General features: G+C 43.5%; 1 protein-coding gene across 1 annotated transcript in view; it reads right to left on the reverse strand.

Annotated features, from left to right (window-relative positions):
- Window positions 1-22,179, reverse strand: part of WWTR1 (WW domain containing transcription regulator 1) — a 116,985-nt gene extending 94,806 nt beyond the window's left edge. The window contains exon 1 of the mRNA XM_073581082.1: window positions 21,430-22,179. Within this exon, the coding sequence (XP_073437183.1) occupies window positions 21,430-21,839 (410 nt within the window). The 5' untranslated portion in view covers window positions 21,840-22,179. The remainder of the gene's footprint in view (window positions 1-21,429) is intronic.
- Between the last annotated feature and the right edge of the window lie 1,071 nt (window positions 22,180-23,250).

Below are 23,250 nucleotides of genomic sequence, written 5' to 3' on the forward strand. Positions count from 1 at the left end.
AGGGTTCTCACTTCTAACACATGCTGTTTCAAAGGCGCTCTTGTCCTTTTATAACCCCCTGAAAGTCTGTCCAGTGAACTATGGGCAAGACCCATGAGTTCTGAGGGAAACAAACAGGTTTTTTCACTTCATCTAGGACATATTGGAGCAGGAAGTGAGTCAGGTCTAACCACGAAATTGTCCGCAGGCAATGAATGGAAAAAGCGGTCCAAAGCAGCTAGCTAAGAGATGCGGCATTACAGCATTGACCTACAGTAATAAAGCGCGCAGCAGCTTTCCACTGGCAGCCCGCAATCAGAATCCGAGACACTGAAACAATACATCGCCATATGGAGAAGACGAGCTGGCCTGTTTCTCTTTTTATGAAGAGAGAGTTACACAACATTCTGCTCCGACTGCCAGTCTTGGTTCAGACACAACACATTTCACTTTGCCTTAGTAAAGCAGAAGACAGGCCTCACAGTTGGGGGAATATCAAAGTGCAAGTGTCATATTTATTCAAAAACCATATTGCACTTGGAAATGAGGCCCACCAAAGCCGTTTACCCAGGAGCGGGATGGGTCTACAAAGGTCTGGAAAGTCTGGAAGCCAAGTAGAAAAGCTAGACATTAGAAGAGGCCAAGCCGTACTTCTAATGAAAGTCTGAAGCATTATTCCAACATGAATCTGAACCAACAAGAGGTGTAACAGGAAATCTAAAACGGTTGGGTGCCTCTGCGAATTCTTCTGATGTTATATGGACCGATGCTTGGAAGCATTGGGCCGTAAATAATGTGTAAATTCTATACATAGAACCTAAGGATAATATTCTGGTATATTATTAGATAAGATAATTACTGATTTACTGAAAAATATTTCATTCCCCAACATAAAAACTTAATTAACAACGTTGTCAGGGCTTCGGTACTGAGGCAGGATATGTCATCAATAGCGGATCGGTCGGGGTCTGATATATGGCATCCCCCACCGATCAGCTGTTATTTGCTCCATCAGCGGCCAGATGTGAGCACTTTGAATGGAGATGCAGAGTGCTGCATCACTGAAAGTGCAGCGGCTTCAAAAGATGGAAATGTGTTGCAATACTTGGCCGCGGTCCATACACTTTGAATGGCGCTGCCCTCAGCAGTTCTATTGAAAGTGTGTACATTCAGCCGCCACCGGAGCACATTGTGAGGGCACCAGGTTTTGAACCCTTTATTATGTAAATTGTTGCTATTTCTTTGATCAGGAGTCTAGTGGGCATAACTTATCAATACCTTACAATTATTTATGTATAGGTACAAATGGAGAGAAGGCTGTCAGTCACTGGTAAGATCGCCCACTTGACTCTTAAGACCAGAATGAGAAGGGATTTAGATGAATAAATTATAAATTGTACTGAATCATTTTACACAAAGCTATAAATCAATATGCTCAGTTTCTCCTGCCCTGGAATATGCTACTGATAGACAGAACAGAATGTACATGGAGGCAGGTTTGTTATAAAAGAAAAAAATACAATAAAGGTAAATTTGATACAGTGTGTTATGTACCGGAAGTCCGCTGCCTCGGAGTAACCATTGATGGCACTGTCCTTCAAACTGCACAGCTAAGCTCTCACCACCTCCAACTAAAAAATATTAACAGAATCCATAATTTCCTAAATCCAGAATTTACTAAAATATTATTGCATGCCCTCACGATCTCCTGTCTCACCTACTGCAATATCCTCATCTGTGGCCTCCCTGCTAACAGTCTCACACCTTTCCAGTCTGTCCTTAATTCTGCTGCCCGACTAATCTACCAATCTCGTAGCTACTTCTCTGCTTCTCCCCTCTGCAAATCCTTTCATTGGTTCCCAATTTATCACCAACCGCAAGTTTTTTTTCTGCCTGAGCCATGGACCCAGTTCAGACGTTTGCCCAAATGCTGCAGACCCTTACTGATGAGATTAGGGGGCTGTGCGGTGAGTTGGTGCAGCAACAGCAGCAGTTGGTGGGGTTTGGGAGCTTGGTTCAGAGACAGGCTCAGCCAGAACCCAAGATATCCCTCCCTGACAGATTTTCTGGAGGGAGAAATCAATTCTTGGTATTTCAGCAAGCCTGCAAATTGTATTTCAGGCTGCGACCTCATTCATCAGGGAGTGAAGAGCAACGGGCGGGAATCATTATGTCCCTTCTTAGGGTACCGTTACACGTAGCGATGCACCAGCGATCCCGACAACGATATGGATCGCTGGTGCATCGCTAAGTGGTCGCTAGTGAGCTGCCACACAGGCAGATCTCACCAGCAACATCGCTGGGGACGGGGGTCCTACTTACCTGTCAGACACGGCGATCCTGACGTCCTCCCGCCCGCCTCCACGCCTCGCTCGTCGGCGCCACAGGAAGCCCAGCAGGAAGCGCCCGACGAGAAATGGTCCAGGAGCTTCTCGCGCGACCAACGATGAGCAGCGGGGGAGCCGGTCGGAGGTAAGTATCACATGCAGCGATATCGCTAGCAATATCGCTGCTATGTCACAAAATCGGTGACTTTACAACGATATTGCTAGCGATATCGCAGTGTGTAACGGGGGCTTTAAAGGGGATCCCCAATCCTGGGCCTTCTCCCTACCGAATGATTCTCCATCTTTAGAGTCCGTGGACGCGTTTTTTGCGGCTTTGGCGCTTGTGTATGGGGATCCTGATGGCGTCTCCCTGGCGGAATCTCGACTCCGTAGGTGTAAACAGGGAGCCCGGGTTGCTGAGGAGTACTGCTCGAGTTTAGGAGGTGGGTCACTGACACTCAGTGGAATGACGCTGCACTTAAGAGTCAATTTGTGCAGGGTCTGTCTCCAAAGTTGCAGGATACTCTGGTGCAGTACGCCGCCCCCAGGTCGCTGGAGGCTGCCATGTCCCTTGCCATCCAGGTAGATAGACGCCTTAGGGAGAGACATATACAAAAAGTGCCCCCTGATGTCCTCGCTAGGGAGGAGGACCCACCAATGCAGACGGAGGAACACAGACAGCCCGGTGTTGTTAATACAAAAAAGGGGGTGTCTGCGGCTCGTCGTGGTGGGGGGGTATGCTTTTCCTGTGGGAAGCCTGGCCATTTTATGAGAGCCTGCCCAGTTCACGCCAAGTCTCCTGACGAACCTATGCAAGTAGGAGGAGCTAGTTTGTGTACAGAGCTGCCTACGGTTCGGGGAGTGGTGTCGGCATGTTTGTACTGTGGGCAGACTGGTCACGTCCTGAAGGCTAGCCCATTGCGTGCCAAATTATCTGTGCAATCTGAGAAGCCGCATTCCCCTGGTCGCTTGGAGGGAGGCGACCAGGGAGTATACATTTCCTCCATTTTGCCCTCCCAAAGTACCATGTCAGCAGAGGTCTTGGCTGGCGGCGTACCGGAGGTAAAAGATTGGCGGTCGAGGGAAGTAGCCAGCTGGGGGCACTCGTGTGAGGGCTGCTGTCTAGGAACTACTGTCTCTGCCGTTTCTCTTTAGCAGACCCCTTCCTCTCCGGTGAGGGCAGCAGATGTGCTGCAGGAAGAGTAGGGGCAAGTCTCAACCCTCACCATTGGCCAACCCTGGGAGGCACAGACCTCATGGTGGAAGAGGTTGGAGAGTGGTGTGCCCCTTGGTGAGGTGCGGGGGGTGTGAGTGTGGTCACACAGGGGGATGCCTCTGTTGTCAATCCCAGAAAGAGTTCTCCAAGTGGTGACAAACGAATGAGTGGCAATAAACGTTCAGGTCCGGACCTGTGTGTGAACGAGCGTGTATGGGTGGCCACCAAAAAACATCCAGTGGAAGTGTGTTGTGGAGTCTTACCAGCTCATACCAAACATACACATACACAACCCGTTCCCCAGGTCAGAGCTTCGGAGATGTGTGTTGCCTCCAGAACATACGTTGCCAATACCAGCGGGCTCGTTTGTCATAAACCTGACATGCAGGTAGTTCTTGGGGTGAACTCTGGGTCTGGACGTCCCCGTTGTAGGTGGTTCCCTGATGGGGAGCGGTTTTGAGGGTCCAGAGGCCCCTCATTAAGGGGAGGGTACTGTCATGATCCATGCTGGATCAGGACTGATATAAAGCACAGGTAACCTTTTTTTTTCCTAAGCTGTGCTTAAGGAATTTTTGCCCCAGGTGGCCATTAGGATTATTGCATTGTGTGTCGTTTGTTCTAAGTTTTCCCCCCGGTGGTGGTGAGCGTCATTGCACTCTAGTTCCTTTTGTTTAGTGCACATGATTATAATACAGGTGTGATTGCTGGCTGCTATAAGAGTCACAGGTGTTGCAATCAGTGTTGGTGATAGTGTTCATTTCAACCATCCTTGGTGGAGGAAGGAGCTGGAGAGCAGCTCTGACAGTCCCTGGTGTGAAAGGAGTCATAGAGGATTTCCTTAGCTCTGACAGAGCTTGGTGGCAGTGATTCAGGAGGAGAGCTGCATGCTGGTGGTGGACTCTGTTGCCAGGAGCAAGTGCAACAGAGCAAAGCTAAGTTGTGTTTCCCCGTTTGTGATTTCTCCTTAGTGTGTATTAGTACAGCGGTGGGGCCAGTGCCTGTGCCACCAAGCTCCCTAGCAAGGGATAGGTGTAGGGTGTGCTAGGGCAAAAGGTTCGTGATCGGCGCCCGGTGCGGAACCGGCATAGGGAACATTAGGAGCTTTAGGGACACTGACTCAGGGGAGTGCAGGAGGTCTCCACGTCCCTTTTCCCTATCTCAGGACCCACCGTTGTAACTGTTTCCCTACCCCTTGTCTTGTTTTAGTTAACGGTCTGCGAGCCGTGTCACACAGGACAGAATCACGTCCTGTTGTTTTAGTTACCGGCCTGCAAGCCATGTCACACAGGACGGGTCCACGTGACAAACCCCCAATCTACTGTCTTCTTCCCCATTATCCTGCCGACTATTAACCCACAAGGGTAGGACTCTCTCCTTTCAGTCTGTCATTGTTGTATGTAACCCCTTCTCATGTAAAGCACCATGGAATAAAATAGAAATAATAATAATTTATAGAGAATGATCTGCGAGAGACAGCAGAAAACAGAGGTATGATCTATGGTTTGTTTGTTTTTTAATCCCTGTCATGTATAACCCTCATATTTTCTACAATGGGAATCAAACAATAGATCAGACTTAACTGAAGTGTTCCTTTAAGGTCAGGATCACACTACCGTGTGTGATGCGAGAAAATCGCGCGAATCTTTCGCATCAACACCCGGCACTGCCACCGGCACTCGGGACCGGAGCTGCGGCTACATGTATTTCTATGCAGCCGCAACTCTGGTCCTGAGTGCCGGCGGCAGTGCCGGGTGTTGATGCAAGAGACTCGTGCGAGTTTCTAGCATCACACACAGTAGTGTGATCCCGGCCTTAGAACTAAATACAAAAAGCAATTATTTCAAATTCAAGTGGTAGTATTTGCAATCATTAAAAATGTGACTGTTATAGCAATGCATCACTAGGGGTTCATTAGTGGTCATACTAGGCAGAGATATGAAAGGTCCACAATCTTCAGGTATACGTAGACAGCTTAAAGGGGCTGCCCTGCATAAGTAATTTAAGTTCGTATGTTTTATTTGAGCACATGAAAATCACAGAGAAGGGTCTTATTTTGGTAGTCTACTAAGCCGGGTCAGGGAATCACCAACAACGGGATATCAGGCATTTACAGAAATCCCAGCAGTTCACATAAAAAATTTTCAATACATGCTGAAATGGTTGGTAAGATCCCATATTTAGACCGAGCAGGATGTACAGAGGTCAACTGAGCACCCGGGAAGCAGCTGAGCGGGAGCGTTGGGGGTCAGTAAGGGTTTTTTATTATCTATTTTACACCATTTTGACTGTATATGAAGAAAGTTTGAAGTAGTCGGACAAGTTTTTTTTCTCTCCTTTAAGACACGTAGTGGTAGTAGAAATTGTTAGGGTAAAAAAAATGCCGTGCCATTTCTAGTTTATATCATGTGAGATTATTATTGCTGTAGGCCACTAGCATGATCATCAAAACAGAGGTTCACGATTTTCGCCTTTGAGAATAACCACTTAGTTCCTGCGATTCAGATCCATTTCTGTATAAACCCCAATGTGACTATTTATGAATGGCACATACGGTAGATAAATTAACAACGAAAACACTCAGAAATAGAAAAATGAAAGCATTCAGGTTTTAGAGTCATGCAGAAAAAGTCTACCAACAAAGGGAAAGAATGGTAATCGTGTATAGAAGGAAACTAGCATAGGCCCCTGTTTTCTGAGCTATATGGGCAAAAAAAGAGTTGTTCCTACTGGAGACCCCGTTTCAGAACGAGCTGTCAAGAAATAAAATGGATGTGTCTGAGATTTTATATAGAGCCTGGATTAAATTTGGTGTTGGCTGATCATTGTTCTCAGGCAGGTAGGCATGTTATCTAAAGCTGGTAAACCTGCCAGTCACCCCCTCCCCGATGGCAATAATTGTGCTTGTTCGGCAAAGACCAATGTACATATTTATGAAGCAGTCAGTAGGAATAAGGCGACCAAACACATTAGATGGCCGTCGGCCAAACAATGCTTTGGCCATTCGTTCTCGCCATCATCTCTCACATTCAAAGGAGCGTTCGCTCAGCTGAGCACACCTGTATTTTCTATGTAAAAGCTGCCGGCAGACATTTTTGCCAGCAGCTTATCTCTATGAGAACAAAGCTATGGAAGACCAAAATCATACATGCCCAATCTACATCTCCCCCGACGATCAGTTGGCCGGTGCCCCGTTCTACACACTATAGGTCCATTGTATATTATTGTATCATTGTATGAAGCCATGGAACGCAATATTACACAGTTATTGATTCTAGAGGACAATACACGGCTTCATAGGAACATCACGACATTATATGGTGGCACAGATCTGTAGGAACTATGTGAAGCTGTAGCTCAGGATCTGTCAGAAGAAAAAAAGAAAGCCTAAAATAAACAATATAATGTGTAATTTTGATAAGAGTGTCGAGTTGAAAAATATATTGCTGCTCTATTGGGCAGCACGGCGGCTGAGTGGTTATAACTGTTAATTTGCAGCACTGGGGTCCTGGGTTCAAATCCCACAAAGGACAACATCTGCAAAGAGTTTGTATGTTCTCCCCGTGTTTGCGTGGGCTTCCTCCGGGTTCTCCGGTTTCCTCCCACATTCCAAAGACATACAGATAGGGAATTCAGTTTGTGAGCCCCATCGGGGACAGTAATATTTATAAAGACCTGTGAAATATGATTGCGTTATAAAAGAAAGCATAATAAATAAATTATATAAAACAATTATCACACCATTCTCAGTATCTTCTTGAAATTGGTGTGATTTTCAGGCTTTGGCTTTTTGGTTTTTTTTTAGCACAGTGCCACCATGTAACGGGAGGAGCCACAATGAGAGAAAACATGCAGGTTAATCCCACATAGATGCCTGAGAACCCAATGAGCAGGAAAAAAAACCTCATCTTTGTGTGTCATATCCTAAAAAAGCAGGCTCTGTGCTGCTCTAAAACTTGTTTTTACAACACAAAGCTCACTTTGTTAAAGCAGGCATTTCTAGGCCGCATCAGTAAACCCAATCCGTGACTTTAAGTTCACCAGCTAGAGTCAAGTTACAGCATGTTAACAGAGAGCGGTCATGGCCCCTCTTTATACAGCAAGTTTACAGTCATGACTAAAATAGAACCCCAGCACCGGAGAACAAGATATACGTGCTCTGCAAAATGGCTGCACGGCCCTCAAGGCAACGCTAAGACCAGACACTGCTGTTGTTCCCGAATACCTCTATAAAACACTCCCCAAAGACTAGACAGAGTTATTCTATAAAATACACTCCGTAGCAATACACAGCCATAATTAACTCTACGACAGTCTAGGCACTATCCACAACAGTCTGCCTTTCCTCATTTCTACCAAATCAAATAACCCTAATCGAACAAATTACATCGTAGTCCCTTAGGGTTAGGATCATATCATCTACACTGTACTTTCTAATGAAACTACAGCACAAGGAGGGGCAGGCATTTCAATGTTGCAGCAGGCCAGCCATTATTATGAGCTATTGGACTGCAGTGGGCCCATTTACTGTTCTTGGGGTCCTTTTCTGTCTGTGTCCGCCCCTGAGCACGGGCATAGTTGGCGCACCAATGCCAGTTTACAACTCTTCTGGAATGTTTTGGCACACCGGCACCTAAGAAGAGACCAGGATTATAAAAGACACGTAGAAAGTAGGTGGCCTTTTGTTACAGATTCTGCATCCTGGGCCAGGAATGACAAGTTACTCCATACGTCTCACGGACAATCCACCAGTAGGACAGATCGACCCAGACCCCCATCCTGGCGTGACATGTAATAGCTTCAAATGTAAAAAAAACAATACATGAAGATATAGCAGAAATTCATGTCAACTGTGGCTAGATGTGTAGATATAAGCTCCCTTCAAAGAACAGCTCACCTTTCTATATTTACAGAGACAATCACGAGGCATTACCAAATAAGACAGAATTTCTGCCCCCACTAGAGAAAAGCTAAGTAGATGTTGTGTATGCCAAGCAAACAACTTTCCCGGACTACCTGGAAATATCCTGCCAACTTATAATAACAGATGCCAGCATGGTGTTGTCCTCTGTAACCCAGGAATGCAGCTCTTTTCTCAATGTTAAATATAATCTCAGTTAATAATCACCAGCAACTCAATAATTATTAAAATTTAAGCAAGAGACAAATAGGAAGAACAATGAGGGCTCTATGCACACGACTCTCTATGTCCTCCAGTCATGAGCTTTAAATTCCAACTTTTTCAGCACTTCATGTACAAGTTTATTATTGTTCTGTAACCCCTTCTCTACCAAAAAAAATGCTTCCTATTAGGAGATTCCATTTCTAACGGAAAGAATAACCCTATTTTCTAAGTTGTGATGACAAACACCACATTAAAAACCCAGAGAATCCGAATATAGTTTGGCACCATTTGTGCCCATCATTTGACAGATCCTGCATGTATTTCCTTTCCTTATCCTAGAACATAACAGAAATCATACTTTCTAATGCAGATGTGAACATGCCCTAAAGAGCTCTTTTTTATTTCATATTATTAGTACTTCAGTATAATTCTACTAAAGGGATGTTCTCAAGTTGTAAGTGAAGGAGTGCACCACTCCTCAGCCTCCGGCTTTCTCTTGAAGATTGACAATTCAGAACATCAACATGGACACACTGCTCCAAACTGAGCGCTCTGCCAGGCTACTAACACAATCATGAAAGAAGCACAGAGGGCCTGAAAATGCCCGGTTCCAGCAATCCGGAAAGCTTTAGAGTGTTGCATGGAGGCCTTAAAGCCTAGAGCTTGCTCGCACCATGAGCTCCTTGCCCAGATAAGCAGACACTCTAAGGGCTCGTAAAAATGACCATATTATTGGTCCGAGTATGATCCGACAAAACATCGGATTGCACTCTAACCAATGGTAGTTAATGGGGTCATGCACATGTAAGATTTTTTTCCCTTGGACAGAGTATGTTGGAGGAAAAAAATTGCTGCATGCCCAAGTTTGATCCGATATTCGGGCAGCACCCAACCATCCAAGTCAACGAGTGCGTGGAAACCACTGGACTGCACTAGGATGACATATGACTGAAATCCGATTTCCACACATTCACTGAATGGAGAAGATGTGAAAAAAAGTCTCCATATTCTCATCTGAACGAATCGGATCACACTATGATCACACTCTGAACAAACTCTGAACAGTGTGATCAGACCTATTCTGCAGAACGGAGAGGAGCTTTAATAAAAGATAAACTGCTTGTTTTTCAGTACGCACTTTGCAATTTTACCTATTTCTGAATTGAGACATCGCTTTTAACCTCATTTATAACTTTATACTTAATAAACATGAATCATATTAATAATCAATGTAAAGTTGTTTCCAAATGTAACTGTAAACCAAATCTAAATAAAACCAAATGTAAAATACCTCTAATAATAATAAAGAAAATGTTCATGAAATGTATCATTCATCGACATCTGAAAAATGTTTTTTTTTTTGTTCCATCATGGTGCCTGTCATTTTTCAGGAGAATATATCTCTGTATTCTGTGATATTTTTTCCATTAAATGTGACAAAACCTGCAACACACCTGGAAATAAAGCCTAATCTTATTAAGAAGCTATATACGTCACTAGTTATAGCGATATTGCTAGCGATATCTCTTAGTGTGACATGCCCTTAAAGGGGTTGTCTTTTGAAGAACAGATCCTGTTGTGGTGGACTTCAGAATTTACATTACAAGGGCAGAAAGTTATCTTCTGTACTTATGTAGCTTTTCCTACGCATCTTCCCCCATCAAAATCTGTCTTTAAAATATAACTTTTATGGCATTTCTCTCTGGTACTAGTCAGCTAGGACTTTGGCTTTCAACCACTGTCCTTCATACTGCGCATGATCATGGAGTTACTTGGGCGCAGTCTTCTATCCGAGTAGGTGGTAGGTGGCTTAGAAACATTGGGAACTAGTTTAATCTTGATTGTCCTGCTGATCTGATGCCTCAGTTTAGTGTCAAACATTTGGTTTGTTCATACAAATATGTTAATTAATATTTCTTGTGAAGTGCTTCACCACAGTTTCCAACAGTTTTATGTACATTTAATTACTAAATCTTTGCTTTCCGGCAAGCTGAATCTATCAGTGTCCGAAATAATAATGAAGCAGTGACTCACTTGAAGCTTTATTGAAATCACAACATTCCCCAGATAGTTTAGCCATTGACACTCACTGGGGAACATTATATAGTACGAGAACATATCAGAAGAATAAAGTGCGGAATATTGCCCCTCTAATCCTAAGGATTTGTGGTCCTTACACTGAGGAACTCACAATATAACTCTTTCTAGAAAACTGTGAAATGTCCTAGTGGCGATTCCTGGGATATACGTATACGGTATATATACAATATATACACAGTGAATAATATACATATGATTTTATGTGTCACAAGAATCACTGCCAGGAAATTGAAAGCAATTGAGAGTCATGAATGATACATACATATTATATATCTCTGCCTTTATATATCTAAGTATGGGTGTAAGTTTCAGGGGTGTGGAGACAGCAGGTGTCCTAGCAGCTGAGGGGTGAGGGCTGGTTACTAGATCATGGTGGATGATAAAGGAGGAGACATATCAAGAATTTCTAAAGATTGGACTTTCCTACGTCAGTCTTGAACAAAAGCCCACTGGAGTAAAGTGCCCTAAAGATTAACTCACGCCTCCCAATAAATTTGTCACATCTTGAGCTATAGCTGGCACCTATTCTTGGTATCATTTATACCAATTTGTGGCATAAATTACAATTAATCTATTGGTTGGCATTACTCCGTTCATTATTAAGAAAAGAGAAAATATTGGAGCAAAATCAAACCAAGTTGCAAAATTTTTGCACATGTGAGTCACAAAAATTAGCAAAGTTTTTATTAGAGCAGAAAACTGGCATATGGGTAATAACAACATGAATATGGGCACGACGCTGAGGGTAAGAACAGACGCAGGGGACAATAAAGACCGTGACCTATTTTATCTGTTATAATAACTATTATTGTCAAGTGGGCTTCAATTCCAGGTTTTAGTAAGACTCCATGTTATCTGTTACACCTTACGGCCTCATTCACACATCAGTATTTTTTTTATTAGTATTTGTATGTCAAGACAAGGAGTGTCTCCAAAACACAGAAAAGGTGTCAATCTTTCAATTATAGTTTTCCTCTGTAAATCCCACTCCTGGCTTTGACATACAAGCACTGATGCAAAATGCTGACCAAATACTGCTGTGTCAATGAGGCCTAATTCGGAAGATATCAACAAATATTTTCATGCCATGTGCCTAGTCATCACTTTTTTTCAGAAACAACTGCATCTAATGAGGGTAGTGATCACCTTAATGAGGGACTGTAAGTACTAAGCCATCAGTTGTACCATACAAGATAATCTGAGTGTATGTAGACAATATGACCTAGTGGATTAGGCTCGGTCCACAAATATGTTTGTTGCATGTGTTGGGCACATATGCTCAGAAGACATGTGCCCGATGGTGGCCACAGTCAGACATCCGTCCACCAAGGAATCCGTCCACTATTCATAACCACTGTAATGAAACGTAAATCACATGTTATAGGTTTCTTTACAGTAGCCCCAGATGGAGGACGAAAGGACACACTTTTGGCCTCTGTCTGGTGAAAGATGGCCTATGGGAACTAATTCCTGACATATATTGCAGGCTGAGAGCGCTGACGCCGTGTGCATGTAGCCTAATACACATGTTCTATGACATACAGGCCTTGTTCAGGATGAAGCTGTATGATCACTATGGGATGAGCGCTTATCTCCGCATAAAAAACTAGGATGGACCACGGCCCCTATTTGTCTCTCCTGTTGCTTGGAGAGACAGCATGTGCTACGTGATGAGCGGCTTCATCACATTCCAACTACTTCAAACATAAAACTGTGAATCCTAGAAGCCTCAGCAACTGTGCATTGCAGTTGTTTCATGACCTCCAATCTTAGTTTTAGTGTAATTATAGAAAGCTAGTCTGGAGCATTTGGTTTTCCCCACCCTGTAATGCGGGTCTGAGATACTACACCCAAAAAGGCAATAGACAACATCAATGAAAATAAAAAGGAAGGTAAATGTCTTTATTTATCCATTTTATTGATTGTGGCAATATTGGTTTAGTAGTACAATGTTCAATATATTCAGCTCACCCTTATGGACATGGTCCATGTGTGGAGCACAGGATTCCGTCTCTGCCAGACGTGGGAGAAATGCAGTAAATTTTAGTAGCACAATACCTACCGCAAAAAAGTAGAAGCTGTGCTAGCAATTTCTTTGAAGTCAATGACATGACATCTTTAAAAGTGTGACATTGTGTTATCGAAAACCATTCCCGACACTATTTTGGACGCTTTTCTTTTGAAGACCAAAAGATTTACTTTTAGAGTTTATTTCATGTTTAGGGAACCATTGCCCTATTTCTTCAAAGTTATAGAACGTTTTAGGCATTGAATAATTTTAGTTGAACCTCTTTGTGTTGGGGGACTTTGGAGATGGCTCTTTTTTAGTTACGTAGGAAATTTTTATTTACCCATCAAACGTATTCCTTAAAGGAGTTGTCCAGATAAAGCAAGTTATCACCTATCTACAGGATAAGTGGTAACTACTTGATCGATGGAGGTACGACAGTTGGGACCTACACCAATCGGCAGACTGGGGAACTTTTATCCCTATTGGAAAGGAGTGGCAACGCACATACTCGCCCTGTGCTACAATCATTCCCTTATGAGGCTGACGAGCACTAAGCTTGGCTTTTTTCAACAGCTCCATAATGAACGGAGTGGTGGTTAGATGTGCGATCTGCCATGCCACCTTGTAATAGAGATAAAAGTTCCCCTTTGGGAAAAAAATTCCATGATATGCCGATCAACAACATCCACCGATGAGCAAGTGATCACTAATTCTGTGTATAGGTGATAACTTGTTCTACCGATCAACCCCTCTACATGGCTGCTGGACTTACAACGTGATCTCATTTGATAAATATTCCGCTCAAAAAACAGTGCAGATCACTTTATTTCAAAATTATGTTGTCTTAAGTTAAGACTCATTGGATAAAAGCCAGTTTAACCTGACAATTTTGGCAGGACCAGTTACAGCTATTTCTTTTGTGTGACAAGCTTATGTCCCAAAAACTTACTCCCCCCACTGCCTGTTGTCAAGTGTAATCTGACTCTAGCAGAAGAGATGCAATATAGGGAGTTGTCTTTCTGCACACCTTATCTGTCAAACTGCATGAAAGAATAACAGAGAAGTTACCTTTCAAAGCAGGCTGAGCCATTAGACAGTGGAGGAATCAATGCATGAGGGAAAGGTTAGTCCTGCACCTATTGTGCTGGCAGAATAGAAATGAAAAAGAATTGCCCATTCAAAAAGTATGGATGATAAATTACAGAGCATGTGAATCGCCCTAAGTATTCATCACCAACCTGTTTCACCCCTCTTTCCCCAGTCACCAGCAAGCACGGTCCATAGTCAGAAAATCTTAAACTGTTAAATAGGTGGTACTATACCCCGACAAGGTTATCACATTTTAACACAGAATTATCTTCCTTGTGCTGGAGAGGCTGTGGACATCAAGGGAACCTCTACCATATATTTTGGGGTTGTTCAAAGATCAAAAACCTCTGGTTCCAGGTCACACAGCACATTAACCTCATTGCTAAGGACTTCACAATTACGCCTGAAAGAGCACTTCTTTCATTAGACATGGAACAATTTGATGATTCGGTAAAGGTACTGTCACACTAAGAGATATCGCTAGCAATATCGCTATAACTTGTGACGTTATAGCGATATTGCTAGCGATATCGCTGTGTTTGATACTTACCTACGACCGGCTCCCCTGCTGGTTATCGCTGATCGCGCGAGAACGGGCTGGACTGTTACGCGTGGAGCCGGGCGGGAGGACGCAGGATCGCCTGGTGTGACAGGTAAGTAGCGACCCCCGTCCCCAGCGATGTCGCTAGTGAGATCTGCCTGTGTGGCAGCTCACTAGCAACCACTTAGCGATGCACCAGCGATCCTGACCGCGTCATATCGCTGGTCGGGATCGCTGGTGCATCGCTAAGTGTGACAGTACCTTAAGACATATTATCATCCACATCCTCATAGTGACCATGTTAGCACAATGGTGGAAGAAAGTCGAGGTTCCTAAGCTTTCGGACATACTTGATAAAATAGGCCAACATAGTGATTTAGAGCTCAGATCTGTGATTAACAACAATCACATCCACAAATATACAAAAAAATGGAAGACTTGGAACAACAAATTCCATATCAAATACACCTATTAAGAGGTATTATATTTTGAGGCCTAAACATGGCCGTTGTAGTACCGGGATGTCGTATCTCCTTCCAAGAATGTTACCCCATAATAAGGATTGTCGATTTTCTTTTCCTTTTTTGTTGTTATTTGCTATATGCTATTTAATGTCTATTTGTGGGTTCTCTAGTTTTAAATTTTTTCCGTACCTGTACAAGGTTCTTTACTTCCCATTCCCTTTCCTCCCTTCCTTCCCTTACCCTGTTTAATGACTAAAAACCAATAAAATTATTTGAAAAGAAAATCTCATGTCTAATAATGAGGGCATTTCATGAGATTGTCTGAAAGTGAACAAACCCTTTAATTAGCTGCTCCAGAAGGCAAAATAAAAGCTCTTAAGACCCCTACATAGAGCAGTAATAACATTTCCCTTAATCAATCACTCGTGTCAGTACATTGATATTGTCACTTGTAGGGATGCATTCCTCCCCAAGGCGTTCTTGTGTTCCTGAAAGTAATTCACCTCAAGCAATACAATCTACATGGCAGCAATGGTAACAGGAATGATAGATCTGTTCTCCTGTGGTCACAACCTTTGTATCATACATTGACCAGAAAGTTAGAATTGGAGAACCAATCAGAAGGGTGTAGGCCGGGTAACCAATAAATTCATCTACAGTAGTCATTTCAGGCCTCGCTAGATATGGATTCCCATAGCAAAAATTAGGACTATCTCTACGTGTTACAAAAACGTAGATTAATGAAAATATAACCAGTTCTAAAAATATTCCAGCCGATTTGTTAAGAGTTCATTCCTGCAGGGGATATGTGGGCCGAACCCAGTTTATTTGCTTCTTATCTCTGTACAAATGATAAATGAATTAACAGTCTGCTCGCAGACCATTGCCCCTACATCACCCATCCTTACCACCCAGGAGCCGCTGGTGAGCACCTACTGTTTATAGCGTACATTATTAGACACTTACTCAGATTTTCCTAAGGATACAAGATACGTGTTTATGTTCGGAGGATAGCACAACCTGATAACATTAGACATGTATGGATCATATAGGCGGTCTGTGGGCTCCGCTCTCCAATGGGCACATCCCCACCATATTGACTTCTCATTGTCTCCAATGACCGGACAGACCGGTTTCTTACTCTTCAGCCCTGACAGCACATGCACAATGCGGGTCTGATCCAATATTGATCATCAGAAACCTGGTATATGCATGTCCTAATTCAGAGAGTTCATGCCCACGTACAGTGACTAACTCGGAGACACTACTTCACAATGAACAATTATTAATATGTAAGGTTTTCAGAAATTCTGGATGACCTGGAGAACGTATTAGTGAAAGATCAGCTTTAAAGGTGGGCCATAAATGCTTGTGGGCCACAACTATTTCTCCCGATTCCCCATACACATTGGTGCTCTGCTTTGCCATGAGAAGAGAGTTGCCGCTTCCGGACGTTTGGCGGCAGCTGATAGGCAGGAACAACAAAATGATTGGCTGTTAAAATTCAAACTGCCCAATCCCCAGAAGTCTAGGGAGCGCTCCAAAAATATTAGATGGACAGCCAATTCCACTATTGATAGGCATGTCCAACTTTAATGTAAAAATTGTAAAAGGTTGTTTTTTTATAATGTATTATTTAGACCCTCATATACATTAGATAGCTACAGTAAGTTGTCCGAGAATTCCTATATCCTCTATGAATAAGGACACTGCCAGAGTTTTCTGGCAATGGCTCTTTTCCCTGCAGAACGGAAGGATTGGCCATTGAAATACTACAGGCCAGATCCTTCTCTCCCCTAACATCAATTGTTGGGAGAGAGTTGGGAAGGCCCCATACTCACTAGATAGTTCACCGATACTGGCAGATTTGGCCACCTAGTTATGTACAGGGGCCTTTAGAGAATCATTTCTCAGTGTTGTATTACATGCAGATTTTGTCCTAGAAGCAGAACGTCTTAGGAAGGATATGCCAATGCCAAATCATGAAGGCTCCATAATTACACAATACACAGAGTGCTTAGGGGTTTTATTACAAAAGCAAGGAGGCACTGCATGCTACGGTAAGATCTAATAAAAAATAACTCCAAAAACTAGAATTAAGTGCTAATGAGAAATTCAGATAAGAGGGGTTCTGGCAAACCGGCATGGTCCACAGGATCTTGTGTGTGGAGTAAGTTTGTATGTTCTTTGACCTTCTTTTTTACGGTAGAATTAGCTTACCAACACATGCTGGTATGTCTCAAAGATATTTTACCTCCCGACTAAACATCAAATACATTGTAGGTTGTCTTTATTCTGAATGGAGCTCTAACTGAAATCTCAGAGACACAAAATACAAAAAAACTAAGCTCGGGATGTAGGTTGGACACTTGCATTTCACGGACTCCTATGAAATACTTGTCAGATTATTCATTAAGCCTTGTTGTTGCTGGACAGGGCACTATGGCATGGAAACTCCCTTTGAAGTCAATGTGATTTTCCATTCATTACACCTCTGACTGGCACCGTCTAAGCTTAAAGAGACAGTAAATTAATAGGTATAAATAGCTCATATTCAAGCCAATCTGTGATTGGATAACACCATGTACATTGCCAGCCAAAAACAGTTGGCTTGTCGTGCGGGTATGGCTTACAGCAAGTAACAGGTTTTATACCCTACTGAGAGTATTTTAACATTACAGTACATTTTACAACGAGCCTACCAAACCTGGGTGGCAAAATTGAGTGTCCCAAACACTGACATTCAGTTGCCTAGATCAGGGTAGAATATTGCTTACGTATGTAACGTAAAGGGAATCTGTCACCAGGTTTTTGCGACCCCATGAGTGCAGCATAATATAATTGTAGAGACCATGATTCTAGTGATGTATCACTCGTTTTGATAAAACCACTGTTTTTTTCTGCTACAGATCTAGCAGTTCTCTGACTTCTGAACTCTGTATAACCTCGCCCACATCACTGATTGGCAGCTTTCTATGTTCACTGTGTATAAGCAGAAATCTGCCAATCAATGGTGGGGCTGGGGTTATACAGAGCTCCTGAATATGGAGGACTACATGGCAGCAGGTTTACTAGTCCTCTAGGAATAATCTCCTGATGATAAATCTGTGATTTTATCAAAACTACAGCAAGCAGCCCAGTAAGTGACACATTGCCGGATTTAGGGTCTTAGTCGCTACATTACGCTCCTCTTAGATAATATAGCAGAGACCTGATGACAGATTCCCTTTTAAGTGTAAAAATAGCAAAATAAGCAATCCCAGAATGCTGTAACCTGATGCAATCAATAGGTACAATGGCAGACGCCTCAAAGTTCGGCATTTGAAAATGAAAGTTGATTTTACTTATCCATAATGTGGCCCATTATTGATCTCACAGGAGTAACAATAACAAGGAATGCCAGAAAATCGGATTTCAAACGAGAAATTCATCCTTGTCGGTAGAAAATGTGGGTGACAGATGAGCTGCTCTGGTGGCAAGCTTTGTCAGATCCTATAAAATAGCTGAATAGCAACATACCTTACATGATTTAGTAACTCAAGGTATTAGGCTTTCGGGTGAATGTTTTTGGGTGTGCCAATAGTGCACCTAGGCTCTGAAGCATAAGAAGCAGTTTCTCCAATAGACATGAGTAGCTGCTCGTTGGGTCTGTCAGCTGACGACCGGCTGGTTGTGCCTTCTGCAGGACATGTGGCTTCCCCACCACTCATATGAAATTACTGTTTAAAAGTCTCCGTTCTCATTATATGTATTTTAACATACTTTATGAAAATATGAACTACATGTCCACTAGTAGGACCCTAAGATCATATTTCTTTAGCTGTGTTCGCCCTGCTGGTGGACCTTGGGTTGCTGCCAGGTTTTTGTGGGTGGTGTGAGGAGTGGGGGGGTGTAGACCATCTAGGAAAATAAGAAGTAGAGACTAGCAAGTGTAAAGGCTCCGGTTTTCTTTCGTTTGCAGATTGTATGAAGGGAACACTGTTAGCTCCTCGTGTCATACTGTACTTTTACTGCAGGTGGTGAGGTAGGAAGGAATGTGTGAAGAGTCAGAGGTTAGAGAAGCTGTCACAAATCTACAGCACTGTCAAGTGTTTGCTGTTGTAAGGCTCCAGAGAACACAGACCTGGCGCAGAATCCACCAGTTATGGCCGCCTCACCTCCCTAAAACTTCACTTTGTCAGCTGTTTCATGTAAACATTGACAGAAAGCGAACCAGAAAATCCTTCCATCCCGCAGTGTAGGCAGAGCCGGCCCCATTATGCTACAAACATTTGTTGACCCACGTAGTAGCGGCGACATCGGCAGTTGTTCTGTAAAGCTTCTTCATTTATTAAGGCCTCATTGAGACGTCCTTGAGTCACGATCATCTGAGTTTTTCATCGATATAGGACATGTGCTCGTCGTGGTCTATGTAGTTTATGTCGGTATTTTTTTGCGTATGTTGTAGGCCGCAAAAAATCACGGAAACATGTCCGCTTTTGATCCGAGCAATGGATCACAAATACCCATACCTAGGCTATGGGTCCATGAAAATCACGGCCAGAACATGGATGGTGTCCATGTACAGTCCGTGATTAACATTGCCATGGAGAAGAGGAGCTTTGTGTTTGTAAAAATCCCCAATGAAACACTGACAGCAAAAACTGACACTGACCAAACACTGATAACACTCGGATACAAAACACTGACGAACACAGGAGCGGACACAGACAGAAGAGGGCTCCTGTGCAAGAAGACTGTATGGGACCTTTGTGGTCCAATAGCTCATCATAATGTACAATTCCACCTGCTTTGGAGATAGAAGTGGCCCCCTTACCTCCTGGGTCCACTTTTTTTTTCTTGGATAAACAATGCACCATGTTTTTACATAAGAGGGAAATAACAGATGCCGAAATCTGGCCTAACTCTCAAAACGAAGATATCATTGCAGGTTTTCCTGCAGTCCTGTGTAAAAATGACAGATAACACATAGGAGTTGTGCACTGCTCCAGGACTGCACTACTTTTATAGCTTTAAGTGGAGACTAATCATGGGCTGATAATCTGTAGAGGAGAATAAGGTGGGCACCTGTAGTTTTTCAGCTGTTGTTTGAAGTTCTACAACTTCCAGGTGATACACAGTTGAAGGCTGAGAGATACAAGATAACAACAGCTGACATAATAATCTAAAATCTAGTTGCTCCATAAGAAGCCCATGAGGCCTGATAACCTGTTTGGTCAAACATGTTTAAAGCGCCTTATTTTAGGGGCCAGAATGGGAGCACAATGACACTTTGTTGGCATGGAGGACACTCATGGTCGTAACTGGTCTCTAAAAGAAGGCAATGATGTTATTATAGCTTGCATACCTAGACTTAAGTCTAGACTTAGATCTGACTGATATAATTCCCACTTCCAGGAATCTGTTGGATTAAAGTACAACTTCTTAAGAGGCGGCAGGGGCTGTAATGTGACAGTGTGACCAGACATCTACATTGCCTTCTTCCACTCCTCATACTTCATGAACTATGAACACTATATTATTACTCCCCATGGAATACAAACATGACATATTCTGGAGAAACATAACAGGCCCTTGACCGAGACAGAAGAGGGCCCCTGAGCAAGAACAATATATGGGTCCTTTGCAGTCCAATAGTTACTCATCACACACCCGGTATTACGTCTGTGAAGGAAGCTGCTGGCTGCTTTGGAGGTGGAAGTGGCCCCCTAGCTCATAGGCCCCTGTGTACTGCACAAATCTTATGTCTGCCATTGTCATAACAATGTTATTAATCTGCTAAAAGCATAACATTATAATTATCAATGATAAAATTGGAGTTTTTGCTTTTCGTAACTAACTTTTGACTGTGTGCAGAAACTTCTTGCACAAGATTTGCACTGGTGAGTACACAGTGATAAGTAGGGATCAGGACACAGATTATACTGCAATGCTTGGTGGTGGGGATTATAGATGTAATGGTTTACCCCGCACCGAAACGTTCACAATGTATAATAATCATTAGATCTGCACTCAGTATATCAGGCCAGAACACAATCCGGGCTCTCGCTGCATAGCCTGATACATATGATCCTCCAATCCTTGTAGCTGAAACGTCACATAAATATTAGTAAAACATTTGATACATTCACATTCTTAGAGTGATACAATGCTATGGTTTTCCCATCATATAGCCAGGATAATGTCTCAAATATCTGGCACATTAACCCTTTGTGTAAAAGGTCAACTATTGTATTCATTGGTTGCATGATGTATACTGTTTTGTGCAATCCTGCCGCATGTATAATTCTTAATTATTCAGTTTCATCCAGTGCATGATCGGATTTATGGCGACGACTTGCACCGTTGTTCAGTTGTGTCCATCCGCTAAGGAGTTAAAACTTCACTGTACAGACACCCCTGGTTTATGGGATTGCATAATCCACTGGCAGGAAAGGAAATAGCAACATTCCTTAGCAGAGTCCTGTGGGTGGAAAGGGGTTAATGCAATTCCCTCTCTTATCCTACAGCCTACAGGATGGTCTTTATCAAGCATGACCCCTAAACAACCACGACGTAACCCCCCAAAATGTTCACTTACTTCAAGAAATATCTTTGGCCAGTGTGGGTGAATGCCATCTCCCAGCCTGGTGGTAAGGGCAACTCATCTGTCACATCGTAGGACTGCTGGCGGAGGTGGGCATGCTGCTGAGCTGGGCTGGGGACGGTACCGGTACCGGGACCTAGCTGTAGGGAAGCGGGAGACGAATGAGATCGGACGTGTTGGATCCCAAGCCTTGGAGGGTGACTTCCAGAATCTGTGCTAGATTGCCTGGAGTGGGAACCCGAGTCAGGTTCCTTAAAGAAGGATTCTGGTAGGATTTTCTTTCTCCAGGAATTGGGTTTTGGGTTCATGACAGAATTAAACAAGTTCTCCAAGTCCGTGTCCAGATCCTGAGTGACATGGATCACTTGCTGCCCTGGTGGGGGAAGACCTGGATTCTGGTTCATCCTTGTAGAACCAAAGAAATAACAAGTACAAGAAGCTTGAGGAAGTTCACAGATTGCCCTGGTTCTCACCAATGGTCTCAAGAAGCAAGAAGATAAAGGAAGAAGATCTGAGATCCAGACACTGAGATGTGGAGAAGTCCTAGAACGCAGAGAGTGTGAATGTTCCCCAGAAGTGGAGCATTGTGACGTCACTGCCTGAAAGTTCTCTCCTCTCTCTGACCTGGAGCAGCCTCTGGGAACCAAAGGTCCTCTCCAAAGCCTGGTGTGTGGGTGGCTCTGCTCCCAGATCCTCAGCCGCTGTCTTCAGTGTCCCTAACAAAGTAAGAAAATGTCAACTCACAGGACAGGGAGAGGCGTCTCTGGGCTTGAATAATGCATGAGCTGGCCCTGCCCTGATCACCCTCCTCCTCCTCCAGACCGGGACTTTACCTTACAGGGCGAGAGCCTGGAGCTTTCTTCACTCCCACGTACAGTTCGGGTTACAAGTGTGGGTGAAAACGTGCAGGAGTTTGCCTAGAGATCACTTTCTGAAGTTTCTCCAGCCATTGCCCGCACTCTCCTGGCTGCTCTATGACATGGAACTGAAACACAACAACAATATAGAAACCCAAATATACACAAAGCAAAGCTAAGACAATGGCTCCACATCACCCGGCCATGGCACAATCCACAAGGAGTAATCAGGATGGCAGCAGTTCGACATGATAAAAAGTGCATTTATCTCATCATCCCATATTACAGCACGTTCCCTGTCTCCTCATTTTGAAGCGCTATCACCTTTCTTTATAATATGTGTATATGTACAGGGAGGGCCGGGACAAGATATATTGGTGCCCTAGGCAGATAAAGCCAATGGTGCCCCCCTCTCGATAAACCCTCAGCCACAAAGGAAACAAATGGGTTGGAGACTAAGGTATCAGAACCTCTAATGCACACACCATACCCTTCAATGGATCATTTAACCCCTTCACGACATCCGCCGTATATGTACGATACCACGAGAGGTGCGTTCCTGCGAACCCATGGAGGGATGGGTCTGCTCACTCAAAGAACCGTCATGATCTTCAGCCGCTGTCAGTGTTATATTATTATCATGACCCAGCTGTCGGGTGACCCGGGACCAGGGGCTCCTTCAATGGCCCTAACACTAGGGGGCACCCTAGTTTGCCCTATTCCCCGGGACACTTCTGAAGGTGAAGATTCTGGGACCACCAACCTTGCCTTATCTCCTGAGTTAGCCCTCCAATTGTTCTCTTTCCCCACCCAGGGAAGACAGCACCCCAGTATGCCAACCCGACAAACAAGGCTACACAAACAATGGAGTAACTGAAAATATTAGGCATACAATTTATTCACTCATCTAAGATGGGTCATCATTACTAGTGATGAGCAAGCATGCTCGCCACTACTC

The sequence above is a fragment of the Dendrobates tinctorius genome, unplaced genomic scaffold (genome assembly GCF_039654945.1).
Source record: "Dendrobates tinctorius isolate UK_male_01 unplaced genomic scaffold, ASM3965494v1 ptg000069l, whole genome shotgun sequence".
NCBI lineage: Eukaryota > Metazoa > Chordata > Amphibia > Anura > Dendrobatidae > Dendrobates > Dendrobates tinctorius.